The sequence below is a fragment of the Pogoniulus pusillus genome, chromosome 20, assembly GCF_015220805.1.
Source record: "Pogoniulus pusillus isolate bPogPus1 chromosome 20, bPogPus1.pri, whole genome shotgun sequence".
NCBI classification, from domain to species: Eukaryota; Metazoa; Chordata; class Aves; order Piciformes; family Lybiidae; genus Pogoniulus; species Pogoniulus pusillus.
The window spans coordinates 13,536,163-13,549,825 of NC_087283.1; the positions used below are offsets into that span (position 1 = coordinate 13,536,163).

Sequence of the window (13,663 nt, forward strand, 5' to 3'; positions counted from 1 at the left end):
GAGGCACTGAAATATTTCAGTCTTCATAGATGGCTCCCTTTCTGCCCTATGCTTTGCACACAGACAGAAAAACATTGGTCTTTCCTGTCAGCCTCTTTAGGTCTGCAGCAGATAGGGGAAGCAGAGGCAGCAGCTGAAATGAAAGCAAGACCAGATGGTTTCTAGCAAAATGTTTAGAGTATTAAATGCCTTTTCACCCTAATCTTGAAAAGCACAAATGGAAAAGCCTCTATTTCTTTGCTTAGAGTTTGAAGCTTAAAAGTAGTAAAGGTAAGAAGAGTCTAAGGTGTTTCTTGTTAAACACTTAAGGATAGGAAAATATGTGAGAGTAATTACCTTGATTAAAAATGTTGATCTTATTGACAGATAGGTTTCTTTCAAGATGTCAGAAGGGGATTTTGCTGATTTGGGGTGTAACTCTCTGTGTTTAACTTCTCTTTTTCCTGTCACTGTCAAATTTTCATTGTTTCACAAAGTAAATTCAGTGTCAGACAGCAAACAGTGTTTCATCATTTGATTTTTCCAGAGACATCACTCTTCTTGTGATCAGTGGGACAGAGATGCTGTTTGGTCGTGTAGATCACTGCGTTACTGAGAGCTTTGTATATTAAAATGCAGCTTCTACTTCTGTCCTACTACCTGTGCAAATGAAGAAGGAATACCCAGTGTAATGGGTAAGAGTTGATGTTTCAGTGGGTATTTAGGAATATTTTATTACTTAGTGAACAGCATTAAGTCTAAAAATGCAAGTTAAATGTACAATTTTTTTTTTAAACTTACATATCAAAATTTGCTAAATCTGATAAGAAATCAAAAATTCAAGGTAGAGTTCTTTGACTTTGTGTTGCAGTCTTCATGTTAGCTGTGCCATGTCATACTGCTGTCAGAATAGGGTCACAAAACAGAGGGCATTGAAAAAATGTTTTATACAAATGTAGGAGGAATCCTGAATTCATCTGTAAACACAGATGAGAAGGATGGCAGCGCAGTAAGGACAAGAAAAGATGCTCAAGTTTCCCACAGTTCCTGCCTCATTGTTTATTCCATCTTCCTGCTTTTTCAGTTTGCCTCTCAAGCCTTTCTTGTGCATGTACATAGATTATAGTATGCAGAAGACTAAGAATAAGCTGAAGGCAAAAACTGACTTAATGAATACATTCTTGTGCTAGAGAAAAGATTTTTTGTCCACAGATGCGCAAAGGAAAAACAGAAAAGCAGCTGCCCTTAGAAATGGAGTAAAAGTAGAGATGAGTGCCACGTCACGATGCTTTAGTCAGAATCCAATGTGTTTGAAGACTTTGAGGGGATCTGTACTGTTGTACAGAGATGTAACCAAGAGGAGAAACAATATAATTCTGGAAAAATATTGCAAGTCTCGTGTCTGAGATTCTGTCCTGAATAGTGCTGACTTTTTGTCACCTATCAGCTGGATAATAAGGATAAAAGGAAATCACTTTCAACCATTCTGTTATGGTTGATAATAATCAGTTGCATGTCAAAGTCTTTTGTTTTGCTTAACACCAAACTACAGAGTTATACTTGCATACTGTCATCTTTCAGAGGAAGACCCTGAAAGGCACTGAGATCCTCATTTCATTAGTTTCCATCTCTTCTCTGCAGGTAGTTTGTATTTTCTGAAAGCCTTTGTGGCAGAGACAGCAAAGAAATTTATGTGGCAAGTGGGAGAGTAGGTGAGATGAAGTGGAGTTGAGGTACTGCAAACAAGTGAAGGCTTCTTGGGTCACCTGGCCTGCAAAATTAGGAAATAAGAAGTGCAGTTGATCAGTAACAACTTACTACATTACAGAGTATCTGCAGGACACCCATGAGGTGGTGAGCACTGGAGTTTAGGTGAACTGAAATGGCTTATTTTTCTCTGTAGACTATTTAAAGTATCAGCTGAAGCATTCATGAGAGCAAATGCAGTTGGTAGCATTTGGCCTGTGAAAATTACAGTTTGTAATATTTTTCTAGTAGTGATTTGAGATCTTAAAGGATTGTATGAGTTATATTTCAGTCAGACACTGAAAACTTTCAAGTTGCAGGGAAGAATTTTTTTTACATAGCCTTGATCAAGTAGCCAAAAATAATACAGGATTCCTCTGAAGCACTAGCTGTGGCTACAGCAACACACCCAGTAAAATAGATCAGTGGTCCAATTTGCTTTGACAACTCCTGTGTAACTAAAAATAGGAGAAATAGAAGAGAAAATTTGTAGGGGTGGTAGTAGCTTGTATGTTTCTATAATTTATCAAGATTTTAGAGCATAGATTTCCTTTGGGAAATATTAGTTCTTAGGTTTACAAAGTGCCTCAGTTGTAAATACTCATAAAAATGACAATTTGGTAGGTCGTATTTATTCTTAGGCGGGTCAAAGGACATTAGCGTATTCCTACTAGATAAATCTGCCAAGTAGAGAATTTCTTTATGTTCCCAAATCACAAAAGTACCTCTTGTAGTCAAGGAGAAAATGTCACATTATTGCCAATCAAGGACAACAAGCAAGTATATCGATTTCTACCTAATAATTTTTGCTCTGCTCACTAAGTTTTTATCACTGAAACTGGACACATCAAGGGATTGAATTTAATATATACATATAGTGCTGATTTATTACAGGAGGGGAAATACAGTCTGGCCTTACTTCAGCTCAATATTTTAACACTTATTTTATTCCTTGCATGGAAGCTTGCAATGGCTTTCTACAGACAAAGCATATAACTTTCAGATATCCCTGGATGTGCACAAATCTTCAGCTTGCATACATACACTGGCTGTGAGATGTACGTGCATCCTGCATTTGGTGGTCTTTACAGTCTTGATTTAATTTAAGACTTTTTACATGTGCAAGTCTGTAGTAGGGTTGTCATTTCAGAGAGGCATAACTAATGGTAAACTTGGGGAGAGTGCAGTGGAAATTGGAGTGCATATAGAAACAAAAGGTCTAAGTGCTACTTGCTGAGCCTGGTCTGAAAATGTGTTGGCTTTCACCTAATCTGTGTGTATTTTACCTCAGCTGTGTATTGTTATGCCTTATATACAAGGGCTGTTCACACTGGAATCATAGAATCACAGAATCAACCAGGTTGGAAGAGACCTCCAAGATCAGCCAGTCCAACCTGTCACACAGCCCTGTCTAGTCAACTAGATCATGGCACTAAGTGTCTTATTTAGTCTTTTCTTGAACACCTATGGGGAGGGTGACTCCAGCACCTCCCTGGGCAGCCCATTCCAATGCCAATCACTCTCTCTGTGAAGAACTTCCTCCTAACATCCAGCCTATACCTCCTCTGGCACAACTTGAGACTGTGTCCCCTTGTTCTGTTGCTGCTTCCCTGGCAGAAGAGACCAACCCCACCTGACTACAGCCTCCTTTCAGGTAGTTGTAGACAGCAATGAGGTCACTCCTGAGCCTCCTCCAGGCTAAACAACCCCAGCTCCCTCAGCCTCTCTTCATAGGGTTTGTGTTCCAGGCCCCTCACCAGCTTTGTCACCCTTCTCTAGACATGTTCCAGTATCTCAACATCTCTCTTGAATTGAGGGGCCCAGAACTGGACACAGTACTCAAGGTGTGGCCTGACCAGTGCTGAGTACAGGGGCCACACTGTCCTCCAGGCCACACTATTCCTGATCCAGGCCAGGATGCCATTGGCTGTCTTGGCCACCTGGGCACACTGCTGGCTCATGTTCAGCTACAATGTACCAGCACCCCCAGGTCCCTTTCTGCCTGGCTGCTCTCCAGCTGTTCTGTCCCCAGCCTGTAGCGCTGCTTGAGGTTGTGGCCAAAGTGTAGAACCCTGCCCTTAGCCATGTTAAATCTCGTCCCACTGGCCTCTGCCCAATGCAGCAGAAGGCTAGCATCATCCTTCTTGGTCTCTTCTTGGTAAAACTTGACATTTTGTGATTGTTTTTTGTTGATAACTGCACAACACTGCAGAGGATTTGTCCCACTCCACAAATGCAGTGTCTTTGAACTCTCTGTATGCAGTGAGAACCATGGCTAGTGGTAGAGGTGCAATCCATGAATAACTTCTTGGAAGGCAAGTGTGTCTGAAAACTGAATGGAAAAATCTTCACCACAGAATTAGAGAATGGTGGAGGTTAGAAAGAGCACATCTAGGCCAACCCCCTGGTTCAAGGCAGAGTCAGACAGAACAGGTTGCCCATGGTTACCTACAGGGTAACCTGTGTTTCAGTGGTAAAGGATAAGGTCCTGAGTTAAAACACAGGTTAAGTGAGCAGGAACAGCTAATTTCATTACAATAAATGTATGGAGCAAGTACCAAGAGAGCAGCCTGTTCTGTTATCATGTAATTACAGGTTCTGCTGTCCTTTTCACCTGTCTGGGCGAAAGACCTGAATTTTGATAGCTCTTTGGCCTTTTAAGAACTGGCAGCCCTTCTGTAGAACAAATAGCTGTAGAAGCAGCTGATGGATCTGCTGCTCATGTTGATAATGGTGTGGAGAGGACCTAGGCTGTATTATTTTCTGATGGAGCAGTCAGAAGGATGTATGTTGAGTTTCTTCTGACGTGTCCTTCCCCAACCAGACATTTTGTCAGGAGGTTATATTCAAGGATTATGTCAAGATTTCCAGATGTCTAGTAACCCCAGCCTTTTCTCAGCATGTTAGCAAATCCTTTCTACCGTGCATGAAGAGCAAATCTGACACTTGCTGGGAATGCCCACTGCACGTGGTGTGCACGCATGCAGTACATCTGATATGGCTGGGGCTCTTGTGCTTGTGCCGTCCTGTGGATTTTCACCAGCACAACAAATTGAATGTATCCCAAACATCTTGGGTTTACTGTACATGTTAGACCATCTGTACAACACATGTGCCACAGGTCTAGCGATGCTTTAAGGGTCTGACACTGCATGCACTGCAGCTTCTGGTGATGCATTTCAGTATGGGAGGAGTTCAGAACACAATCATGGGACACTTGAAAATCAGGATTTTCACTAGGAAGCTCTAGGAAGAATTCTTCCATAGGAAGAAGATGACTTTTGGTTCTTCATTCTTCTGACTTGTCCTACTGTCAGTACACTTTCCTGTTGCACAGATTTCAAAAGGATCTGAGAAGGCACTGGTTTTCAGTTCTGGGGGGTCTCGTGTGTCTTGGTTGGAACACATTTTCTTTATCAATGGGAGTTCAAGCCAGAATACAGAAAGCTGTAGTTGGCAGAGCACTGATGAATCATGACTTCCTTCTACCCAAAAAGTCATGGTGCTTTTTTCCCTCCGAACATTTAACTTAACTTGCAGGGCTGACAGAAGCTGTAGACCTCTTTTTCTTTCTTTCTTTTTTTTTTTTTTTTTCCTTTCCCCAAATATCCATTTGCCTTTCCATTTATCTCCTTTGATCTATAAAGTATAGAACCTGATGGATGCCCTAGGTAAATCAAACATTTTCTGTCTGCCAAAACGGTTTTGCAAATGCTTATTTCATGCCATTACCATTTTTCTATTTCTAGCAGTAAATCAAAAAGTATCAGCCATTCATCCACTTTAAAAGTAATGCCTTGCCTTTGCATAATTACACATACCCAGTGGAGATCTGTATGCACAGTAAATCTATTCCTTTAAAAGGTTTCGCCTTAAGTACCACAGTGACATAAATTGGTGTAGCGCAAATTTATTTATTTAAAAGGTTTAATCTTTTAACTGCTTGGGTAACTGTTACACTTCCATTGTTTGATTTGGGCAGGGAGGGCTTTTATTAATGTATCAGATTTAATTCTGCAGCAGCTGTTTATGCAGAAAGGTCTCACGACTGACGAGGACTCGCAGCAATTGGTGTGTGTGTAAATTTATTTTCATTACAGGTCTATTCTTAACTGGTGTTCAGGGGTTCTTCACTGTATCTCCAGTAGATCCTTGAGAATTAAATAGCTTAACAAATGTAATGAGCAAACTTGAGAGAATTATCACAGGATGTCAGGGGTTGGAAGGGACCCAAAGAGATCATTGAGTCCCAACTGCCCTGCCAGAGCAGGACCATGCAATCTAGCTCAGGTCATATAGGAACGTATCCAGATAGGCCTTGAAAGTCTCCAGAGAAGGAGACTCCACAGCCTCTGTGGGGATCCTGTTCAGTGTTCTGTGTCCCTTACAGTACAGAAGTTCCCTCTTGTGTTGAAGTGGAACCTCCTGTGCTGCAACTTACATCCATTGCTCCTTGTTCTATCAGAGGGAGCAAGTGAGCAGAGCCTGTTGTCCCCCCCGACTCCCAGCCCTCAGATATTTATAAACATTTATTAAATCCCTTCTCAGTCTTCCCTTCTCCAGACTGAAAAGCCCCAGGTCACTCAGCCTTTCCTTGTCAGGCAGTGCTCCACTCCCCTAATCATCATTCTAGCCATCCACTGGACCTTCTCCAGCACATTCCTGTCCCTCTTCAACTGGGGAGCTAAACCTGAATGCAGTATTCAAGATGAGGTCTCACCAGGGCAGAGCAGAGGGGGAGGAGAACCTCCCTTGATCTGCTGGACACACTCTTCTTAATACACCCCAGCCAACCTGGTATATTTTCAAGTGAAGTAGAAAGAAAAAATATTCTTAATTGTTCTTCGTAATTTTAAGGGCAGGACTCTATGATGTACTTGTCTGTGTGACAGAGACTGGATTAGTAAGTGACAAAGACTCGGCTTTGAAACTTCTGCCTTAGAATATGCTCATGGGAGCTGCTAAGTGGGAGTGCTGGAGTCTGCAGCCTTTCCCACTGAAACAGCCTTCCCCCTGTTCTGCAGTTGGGAACTAAAGGAGCCACCTTAAAGGCTGTGAGAGTACCTCATCTTCCATACTGGTGCAATCTTTGTCTTCCCATGCTGTTTGCATCAATGCTAATCAATGTTAATTATGGTAGTGGGGCCTGTGATGTACTCATTATAAGAGCCATCCTATTTCTCTGTGCTTGTACAGTCTGTAAAACAATAGAGCCCTGATTGGGGTTCCCTAGATGCTACAAATAGTAATACAAATTGTTGTAATAATGAATACGTGGCTCATGGTGTAATACAACCAAACTCCGTTCATACAGCCTACTGAAGCATCACATGGTAATTCTGTCTGCTGCTACCACTACCTGTGGCATACTGGATATGTCTTGACAGTTGGGGCCTCAGTGCAGTAAACCATTTAAGTTCTTGTTAGTCTTTAAGTAGATGCATGTTTCTAAAATCTCCTTTCAGTCTGTGGTTGCTAGTGCAAATGTATGCTTAAAGCTAGGCGTGCGCATAAAAGCTCTTCTGGCTCAGCACCCTTGTTGTGCTAGATTTATTACCACTACTCCATGACTATACTGGAAGTTGATGGAACAATGTACAAGCATATATGTTTCCTTCATAGGCTGAGGGTTATAGATGCAAGAGTGGGAAGACGCTTCCTCCCAATATCTGAGCAGCTGGTTGGATTGCCACCTCCTGGAAGTGGGTGGAAGCCAACAACTGGGAGCTGACACTTTCCTTCCTCCAGAGGCTAGTCTCCTTCCCAGTGTCACTCCTTGCTGGGCATTCTTGTACTAAAAGCTGATACCTACAGGTGCAGTTTTCTGCTATGAATTTGCTTCAATTATACTGTTATCCATGCTGGGAATTTCAGCACCATTGTTTATATGCATTAATTGGTATAAATAATTGCTATTCATCCCCTGACTCTGCATCTGCAGGCCTTGTGACTTCCAGTGATTTAAACAGTCTCATAATTGTTTTTCAGAGAAAGTATTCCACAAAGCATCCCATATTGCTTGTTACCTGGTTTGTTATGAATATTGGTTCTAGTCCATTTTTTCAACTCCCAACAGACTGCATACCTGGGTTTTAGTTATCTGTGTGTTTGTTAGGTGTTTGCTTATCTGCCTGACTTCAGTTAGTTCTCTGTTGTGTATCACACTGTGTCTACCAAGCCTGTGGAACAAAAGTCTTTTACATTGTTAAGGTGTCATATTTCCCTTCTTGTGTGTGTGTTGTTTTAAAATGAATTTGAGTCAGTGCTGAGTTGCTTCTGTGTTTGTACTTAGTGTAAAATATTTGGTATAGCAGCCAGATTTTTCAGTTAACTTTGCTTTACTGAAATTTCATGATCTACAGCACACCCTAGTGTGTGTTATTTGGAAATCATAAAGTTCCACCTAGTAAATTTTACTTCCTTTATGGTGAAGCAAAATGTAGGATTCCAATAAGCTAAGTCCTGGGAATTAGATGCCTTGTATCCAAGATGGGAAGCAGGTTGAATCCCTTGATTTATGGAACAAAAAAACAGCCTTAGAAATCAAAACTATAAGACATTCTTTTATGAAGAAACCCTCTGTATCATGAATTTATCTGATTTGCAATCTGCAACGTTGGACATATTTTACAATAGACCATAAGGAAAAGCAGCCTGGGTTGTGTGAGAAAAGAGTATTTGTTATGTTCCCTTTTAGACTGGAGAGAGCATGGAGACAGAAGCCAGATGTAAATAAAGCATTGTGGAGGAAACCCACAGGCAATATTCACAGCTCAGAGCCTAAGTGACTGTTTGCTGTTTTATGGCCAGAACACTAGAAAAGTTTTCCACCTTTTATAAATGGTAAAGTCACTTGGTTTTTCAAGTGTTGGTACCTGTATTTTGTTTTCAGCAGCCAACAGGTCCTATGATATGATCCCGCAAAAGGGATGTGCACCTGCCTGACTTTTTGGCTATCTTATACTCACCCTTGTCTGGATTAGGATCTATATTTCAATAATTTGATTTTTTTTTTTAATTCTCCAAATGCACATAATGGCAAGGGTTCTGAATTGGATGCTGTCAATCCCTCCAACAGGGAAGAGAAGGGAAGAGAAGGGAAGAGAAGGGAAGAGAAGAGAAGAGAAGAGAAGAGAAGAGAAGAGAAGAGAAGAGAAGAGAAGAGAAGAGAAGAGAAGAGAAGAGAAGAGAAGAGAAGAGAAGAGAAGAGAAGAGAAGAGAAGAGAAGAGAAGAGAAAGCAGGTTTCAGAAGAACTGTGAGAAAGATATTTAATTACATAGTCAGGAAAGAGGCAGATATTTATCAGAGGTGAAATCAAATTGGTGATATGTGGATAATGCAGAAAGGAAGTGAAAACAATGTGAGCATCAGAGAAGAGCCTAAGCTTTGTAAGTTACAGTGATTGAAGTTAAATCTCATGAATTCTCAGAGAGAAACAGAGAATTAATCAAGAGAGATGAGAGTTAACAGTGTCCTAACCTCCCAGCATGTGAAAGCTGTACCCAGTGTACACTGCAGATGCCGCTGAGCACTCAAGCGGCTTGTGCAAGTTCAGTGTGTCTGTAGAGTTCTTGTTGTCATTGTTCACTGTGTGTGCTTAAGCCCCAAACAGCTGAGCTGCCCAGAAAAAAAGCACATTTGGCCACTGAATGCTGCATGCCAGCAGACAAGCAGTGCTGAAGCTATTCTTGTTTTCACAGAGGGCCACAAAACCCTAACAAGTACAAGACTGCATATACCCTTGACCATCTTGCAGCTCCAGCTTGGCTCAACTGAAAGATCTAATCCTGTATCTCTGTTAAATCTACAAAGCATTAATTGTCTATGTAAGACAAAGTTAAAGGTGGAGTTCTCCTTTCTGGCTCACTCACATATGAGAAATACCTAATATTTTGAGGAGACATAAGTTTCTTCTCAGACCTCTGGCATTTCACTCTTTTCAGATAATTCAATCATTAATGGAAATAAGCATTTTGTTTTATGTAAATAAAACCCAAAAGTTTGCAATAGCTTATGGTTTTTATTTCAATTACATGCAAATCACTTTGTGAAATGTAAGGGGGAAAGCAGCACAACTGGAACAGCACAATTGTTTCCAAGAACATTCATTTCAAATCCACATACAATATTTCATTCATGCTTAATTATTTCCCCAATGCTAGTCTAAGCATTACTAGTTTCCTTTGTCTTTCTGCTTTTGCATGCAGTGTGATTAGCAAAACTGCTTGTGCTCCACCATCTCCTGCACGTATGGGGTTTAGCCTCATTGTTCAAAGGGTGGAGCAACAAGCAATATGAACACTCATGCTGCCAAATTTGGCACACGTGAGCCCTCCAAAGTATACAGATATCACCCATTTCATTTAAATCCCTGTCCATATTTTGCATTGATACCATAATGGCAACTCCATTGTCTGGGTGTATTATGTGAAGCAGCTTTTCTCCCATTGTTTGTGCACTGTAATCCTTGAGGTTTCTGTAGTCATCGTGAGCAGCTTACTTGAAAGAAATCACTTAGCTCTCACAGATCGCTCCTCCTGAACCTGCTGGCAAAAGAACAGCCCATGACTAAAGCATGAGACCTGTGATCTTTCTGAAGAAAATCTCTTCAACAGAGTTTATAATTCGTTGCTTTCACGAGGCTCTGTTCTCAGGGTTTGGACTCAGTGTTATCTTTCGTCCCCCATGGATTTTTCTATGAGGCATGATGGGAGTGTAGGCTAAAAAAAGACTTAATAATGATGGCCATGAATGTGTACCCTAACAACATTTTACACACACTTCAAATACTGGCAAAGGGAGACATCTACTGTTTGACAGAAATTAAGGACAGTTGTTTATTCTAATTGCAGCAGAATCTTAGCCTTTTATTCTTCTTTGGTACAGAGAGTGGCACATCCTGCTGTGAGTCTTTTCAACAGACTTTTGAGAACTTAATGCTTGTCTGCTTAGGGCAGAATGAAAGATCCCCTGGAATTTATCATAGAGAAGGGGCTGCCCAGTTCTTTCTAGCATTCAGTCATCTTCTTGATCAGTGCCTTCTCCTCTAGTGGCACTTACCTCTTATGGTTGTGTATATGCATGCTGTTGTAGGTAAAGACATTTAGTATTATCTGTTCTTTATAAATTGTACCTTTTACTGGTTTTAATTGCACCTCAATTTAATCCTGAGACAGTAATTTATGACATTTTAAAGGCAGTGGTTCCCAAACTGAGGTCTGCAGAAAGTCAGCAAAAGGCTTCTTTGTAATTTGCAAAGTTTCCAGCTCTTTTTTCCAAAGTCTAGATCACATTATAGGACAACTATAAATATGGTATAACCACTGCTCTGCTCTTCATTTAGCTTAGCAATAGCTCTTTAGACAGCCCTGTTGTATCCACATAGGCATTATGTGTGGTCACAAAAGCTGACACCCTTGTGATTGCAAGTGAAACAGAGCAGTGACCCAGAAGGCAGTATTAATGTTATTATGCTAAACTGCATAAGCCTGAGAATCTGATTGTAACACACTGGAGAATCTGCAGTGACTTTTGGAAGCTTTGAATCTGATCCATTATTGTAGAGAGTGATTCAAATTCACCTTTGCATCTTCTTGCCTCCAACGTATCATGTGAGAGAAGACAATCAGACAATCTGTACAAGCTGGCTTCTTACCTTCCACCTTACTGCCTTTCTGACTGCAAACTCCACTCTTGCCTGCCGTGTGGTCAGAACTCAGACCCAAGAAAGCTGAAATAATTACTCTGTGGTCCCAGAAGAACAGGAAACTTAGTCCAAAGTTTTGTAAAATTTGGGCACTCACTCAGCACCCATGAAGTTGGTGTAAGGTTACAAGTGAAGTCAGCCAAGGACCCTTGACTTAGTGAGACTTATGTCAGCTTCTTTGTGCATACTCTTTGTGTCTACAAAGTAATGTATGTTTGGGGTCAAAATTATATGTAGCTGGACATTAACTGTTTTCAGACTCCATATGCACCAAGTTATGGTACAGATTTCTCACACCACTGAATAATATCAATCATGGAAATAGTATCAAGCAGACACTTTCAAATGTCATCCTTCTTGATACTAGAGTATTTTGTTCGATAGCTGATTTTACAACACACATTTTAGATCTGACTTTGAACTTCATCTACTTTATGCTAGCCCTTTAATTAGAGTTTAGAGAAAGCTTGGATTCAATTTTCTTAGATACATTCTGCAAAAGAATGAAGAGTGGAGGAAATGGTTGTAGGAGAGTCTCCCATTTTTAGCTCCTCTCTGGAAACCTTGGAGGTATTTTGTGAAGGTATTTTTTAACTGAGATTTAATTTCCTCTTCAGCATTCATACATGATGTAACATATAAACATGTAAGCTAATTTTAGGACTCTCTTAAATTCAGATTTGCTGTCGCTTTTCCTGAAGGGGTCACAAAATGGCAACTCTCTACCAGTAAACTGAATTAGGCTGCTCAGAAAGTAAAAAAAGCAGCATAAATTACTACCGTAATAAGAAGCTAAAATAGCAGAAGATGTTTGCAGTTAAGGAGCTCACTGGGATAGTGCTTGCTAGCAATCTATGTTTTATTCCAAAACACTAGCCTATATTTTTGGATCGTCTTTCAGGTCTGAGAGGGTACAAGGCCATTAACAGTTTTGTAACCTTCTGCACCAGCAGTCCATCTTTTTGGCACTGAAACTGATTTTGCTCAACTTGGCATTTTATCACCTGAGAGTGTGCAGGGAGACAAAAGAAACACTTTTTAGAGCAGCAGTGGAATGATTTAGTTCAGTCATACTGTTCTTCAAATTCAAACTGTTTCCTGCAAGCTGATGAGGCAAAAACTCCTATTTGCTTAATGCCACATAAGGTACATTGAAAGGCTGAGAAGAGACAGATGTGCTATATCTTCACTTCATATGCAAAAATCTGTTATATCCTTTATTTGCATTCAATTAGAAGTCAGACCCTGATGAATATCTAATGCAAGAAATGGGGAAAAGATTTGCCATCAAGCATATGCTTTGCTTGGGTGGGATCTCTGTAATCTACTGTTGTGTCTTCCTACAGTGATTAGGTCATTTTTATTGCATTGTTTACACCTGTGGTACAGAGGTGAAGAATGTTATTAGATGAAAATCAAAGTTAGGTACCTGGTTTTAGAAATGTTGTCTTTTTTCTTCATAGAGAGTTTTGGAGAAAGTGCTGTTTCTTTCAAACAGCCATTCTGCAGTTGCAAAATTTCCCTTACCAAGTGGCTTTGTTTAAGGATTTAAATGCTATAGCATTAATTTTATATTAATTTTCCTTTTCAGTATAGATTTGTTTGATTTTCCTGGTAATCCAGAGTATAATAGCAGGAATTCATAAGTTTTAAAACTGTATTGCTGTCAAGAAGTGAAGATTCAGATTATAATAGGAAGTAGAAGTAGCAGACGCTTTCAGAAGAGATGCTGCTACCCTGCGACCTGGGAGTTTATGGTATCTAATGAGAGAGAAAGGTAATACAGAGCCCTAGATGTTAGAGATAAGCAAAGCAGCTTTCCTTCACTGCAGCATAGTTTTCCAGACTTCTGTGGGAATTTAGGGAAATCTCTACCTTCCTAAACTTGGATATGATTAGACACCTGCTGTATTACATTTTATCCTCTTTCTTCTCTCTGGGCCACTTCCATCACACATTCTGGGGAACAAGTAACATTTGTTACTTTTGTTCCTCTTGTTTGGATGTGATAATGTAAATCAAACTATCCTTACCCATATCCAGGTTAACACATTGAAACGAAAGGGAAATCTCAGAGTATTTTTAGGTGCTTTGGAGACCTAGGCAAGTAGAACTGTATTACTTGCACAGGCTTCAAGTTCTGATTTCCCCCACCCGGCATTATGATAATAGGAAATGTAAAGTTTATTTAAAAAATTAAGAAGTGTAGCTAGGTGAAAAGACAGAACCAG

At 40.3% G+C, this 13,663-nt stretch overlaps 1 protein-coding gene across 1 annotated transcript in view; it reads left to right on the forward strand.

Annotated features, from left to right (window-relative positions):
• LOC135184475 (uncharacterized protein F13E9.13, mitochondrial-like) overlaps window positions 1-9,708 on the forward strand; it is a 39,185-nt gene extending 29,477 nt beyond the window's left edge. Inside the window, exon 6 of the mRNA XM_064160294.1 lies at window positions 8,804-9,708. Within this exon, the coding sequence (XP_064016364.1) occupies window positions 8,804-8,998 (195 nt within the window). The 3' untranslated portion in view covers window positions 8,999-9,708. The remainder of the gene's footprint in view (window positions 1-8,803) is intronic.
• The last annotated feature ends 3,955 nt before the right edge of the window (window positions 9,709-13,663 follow it).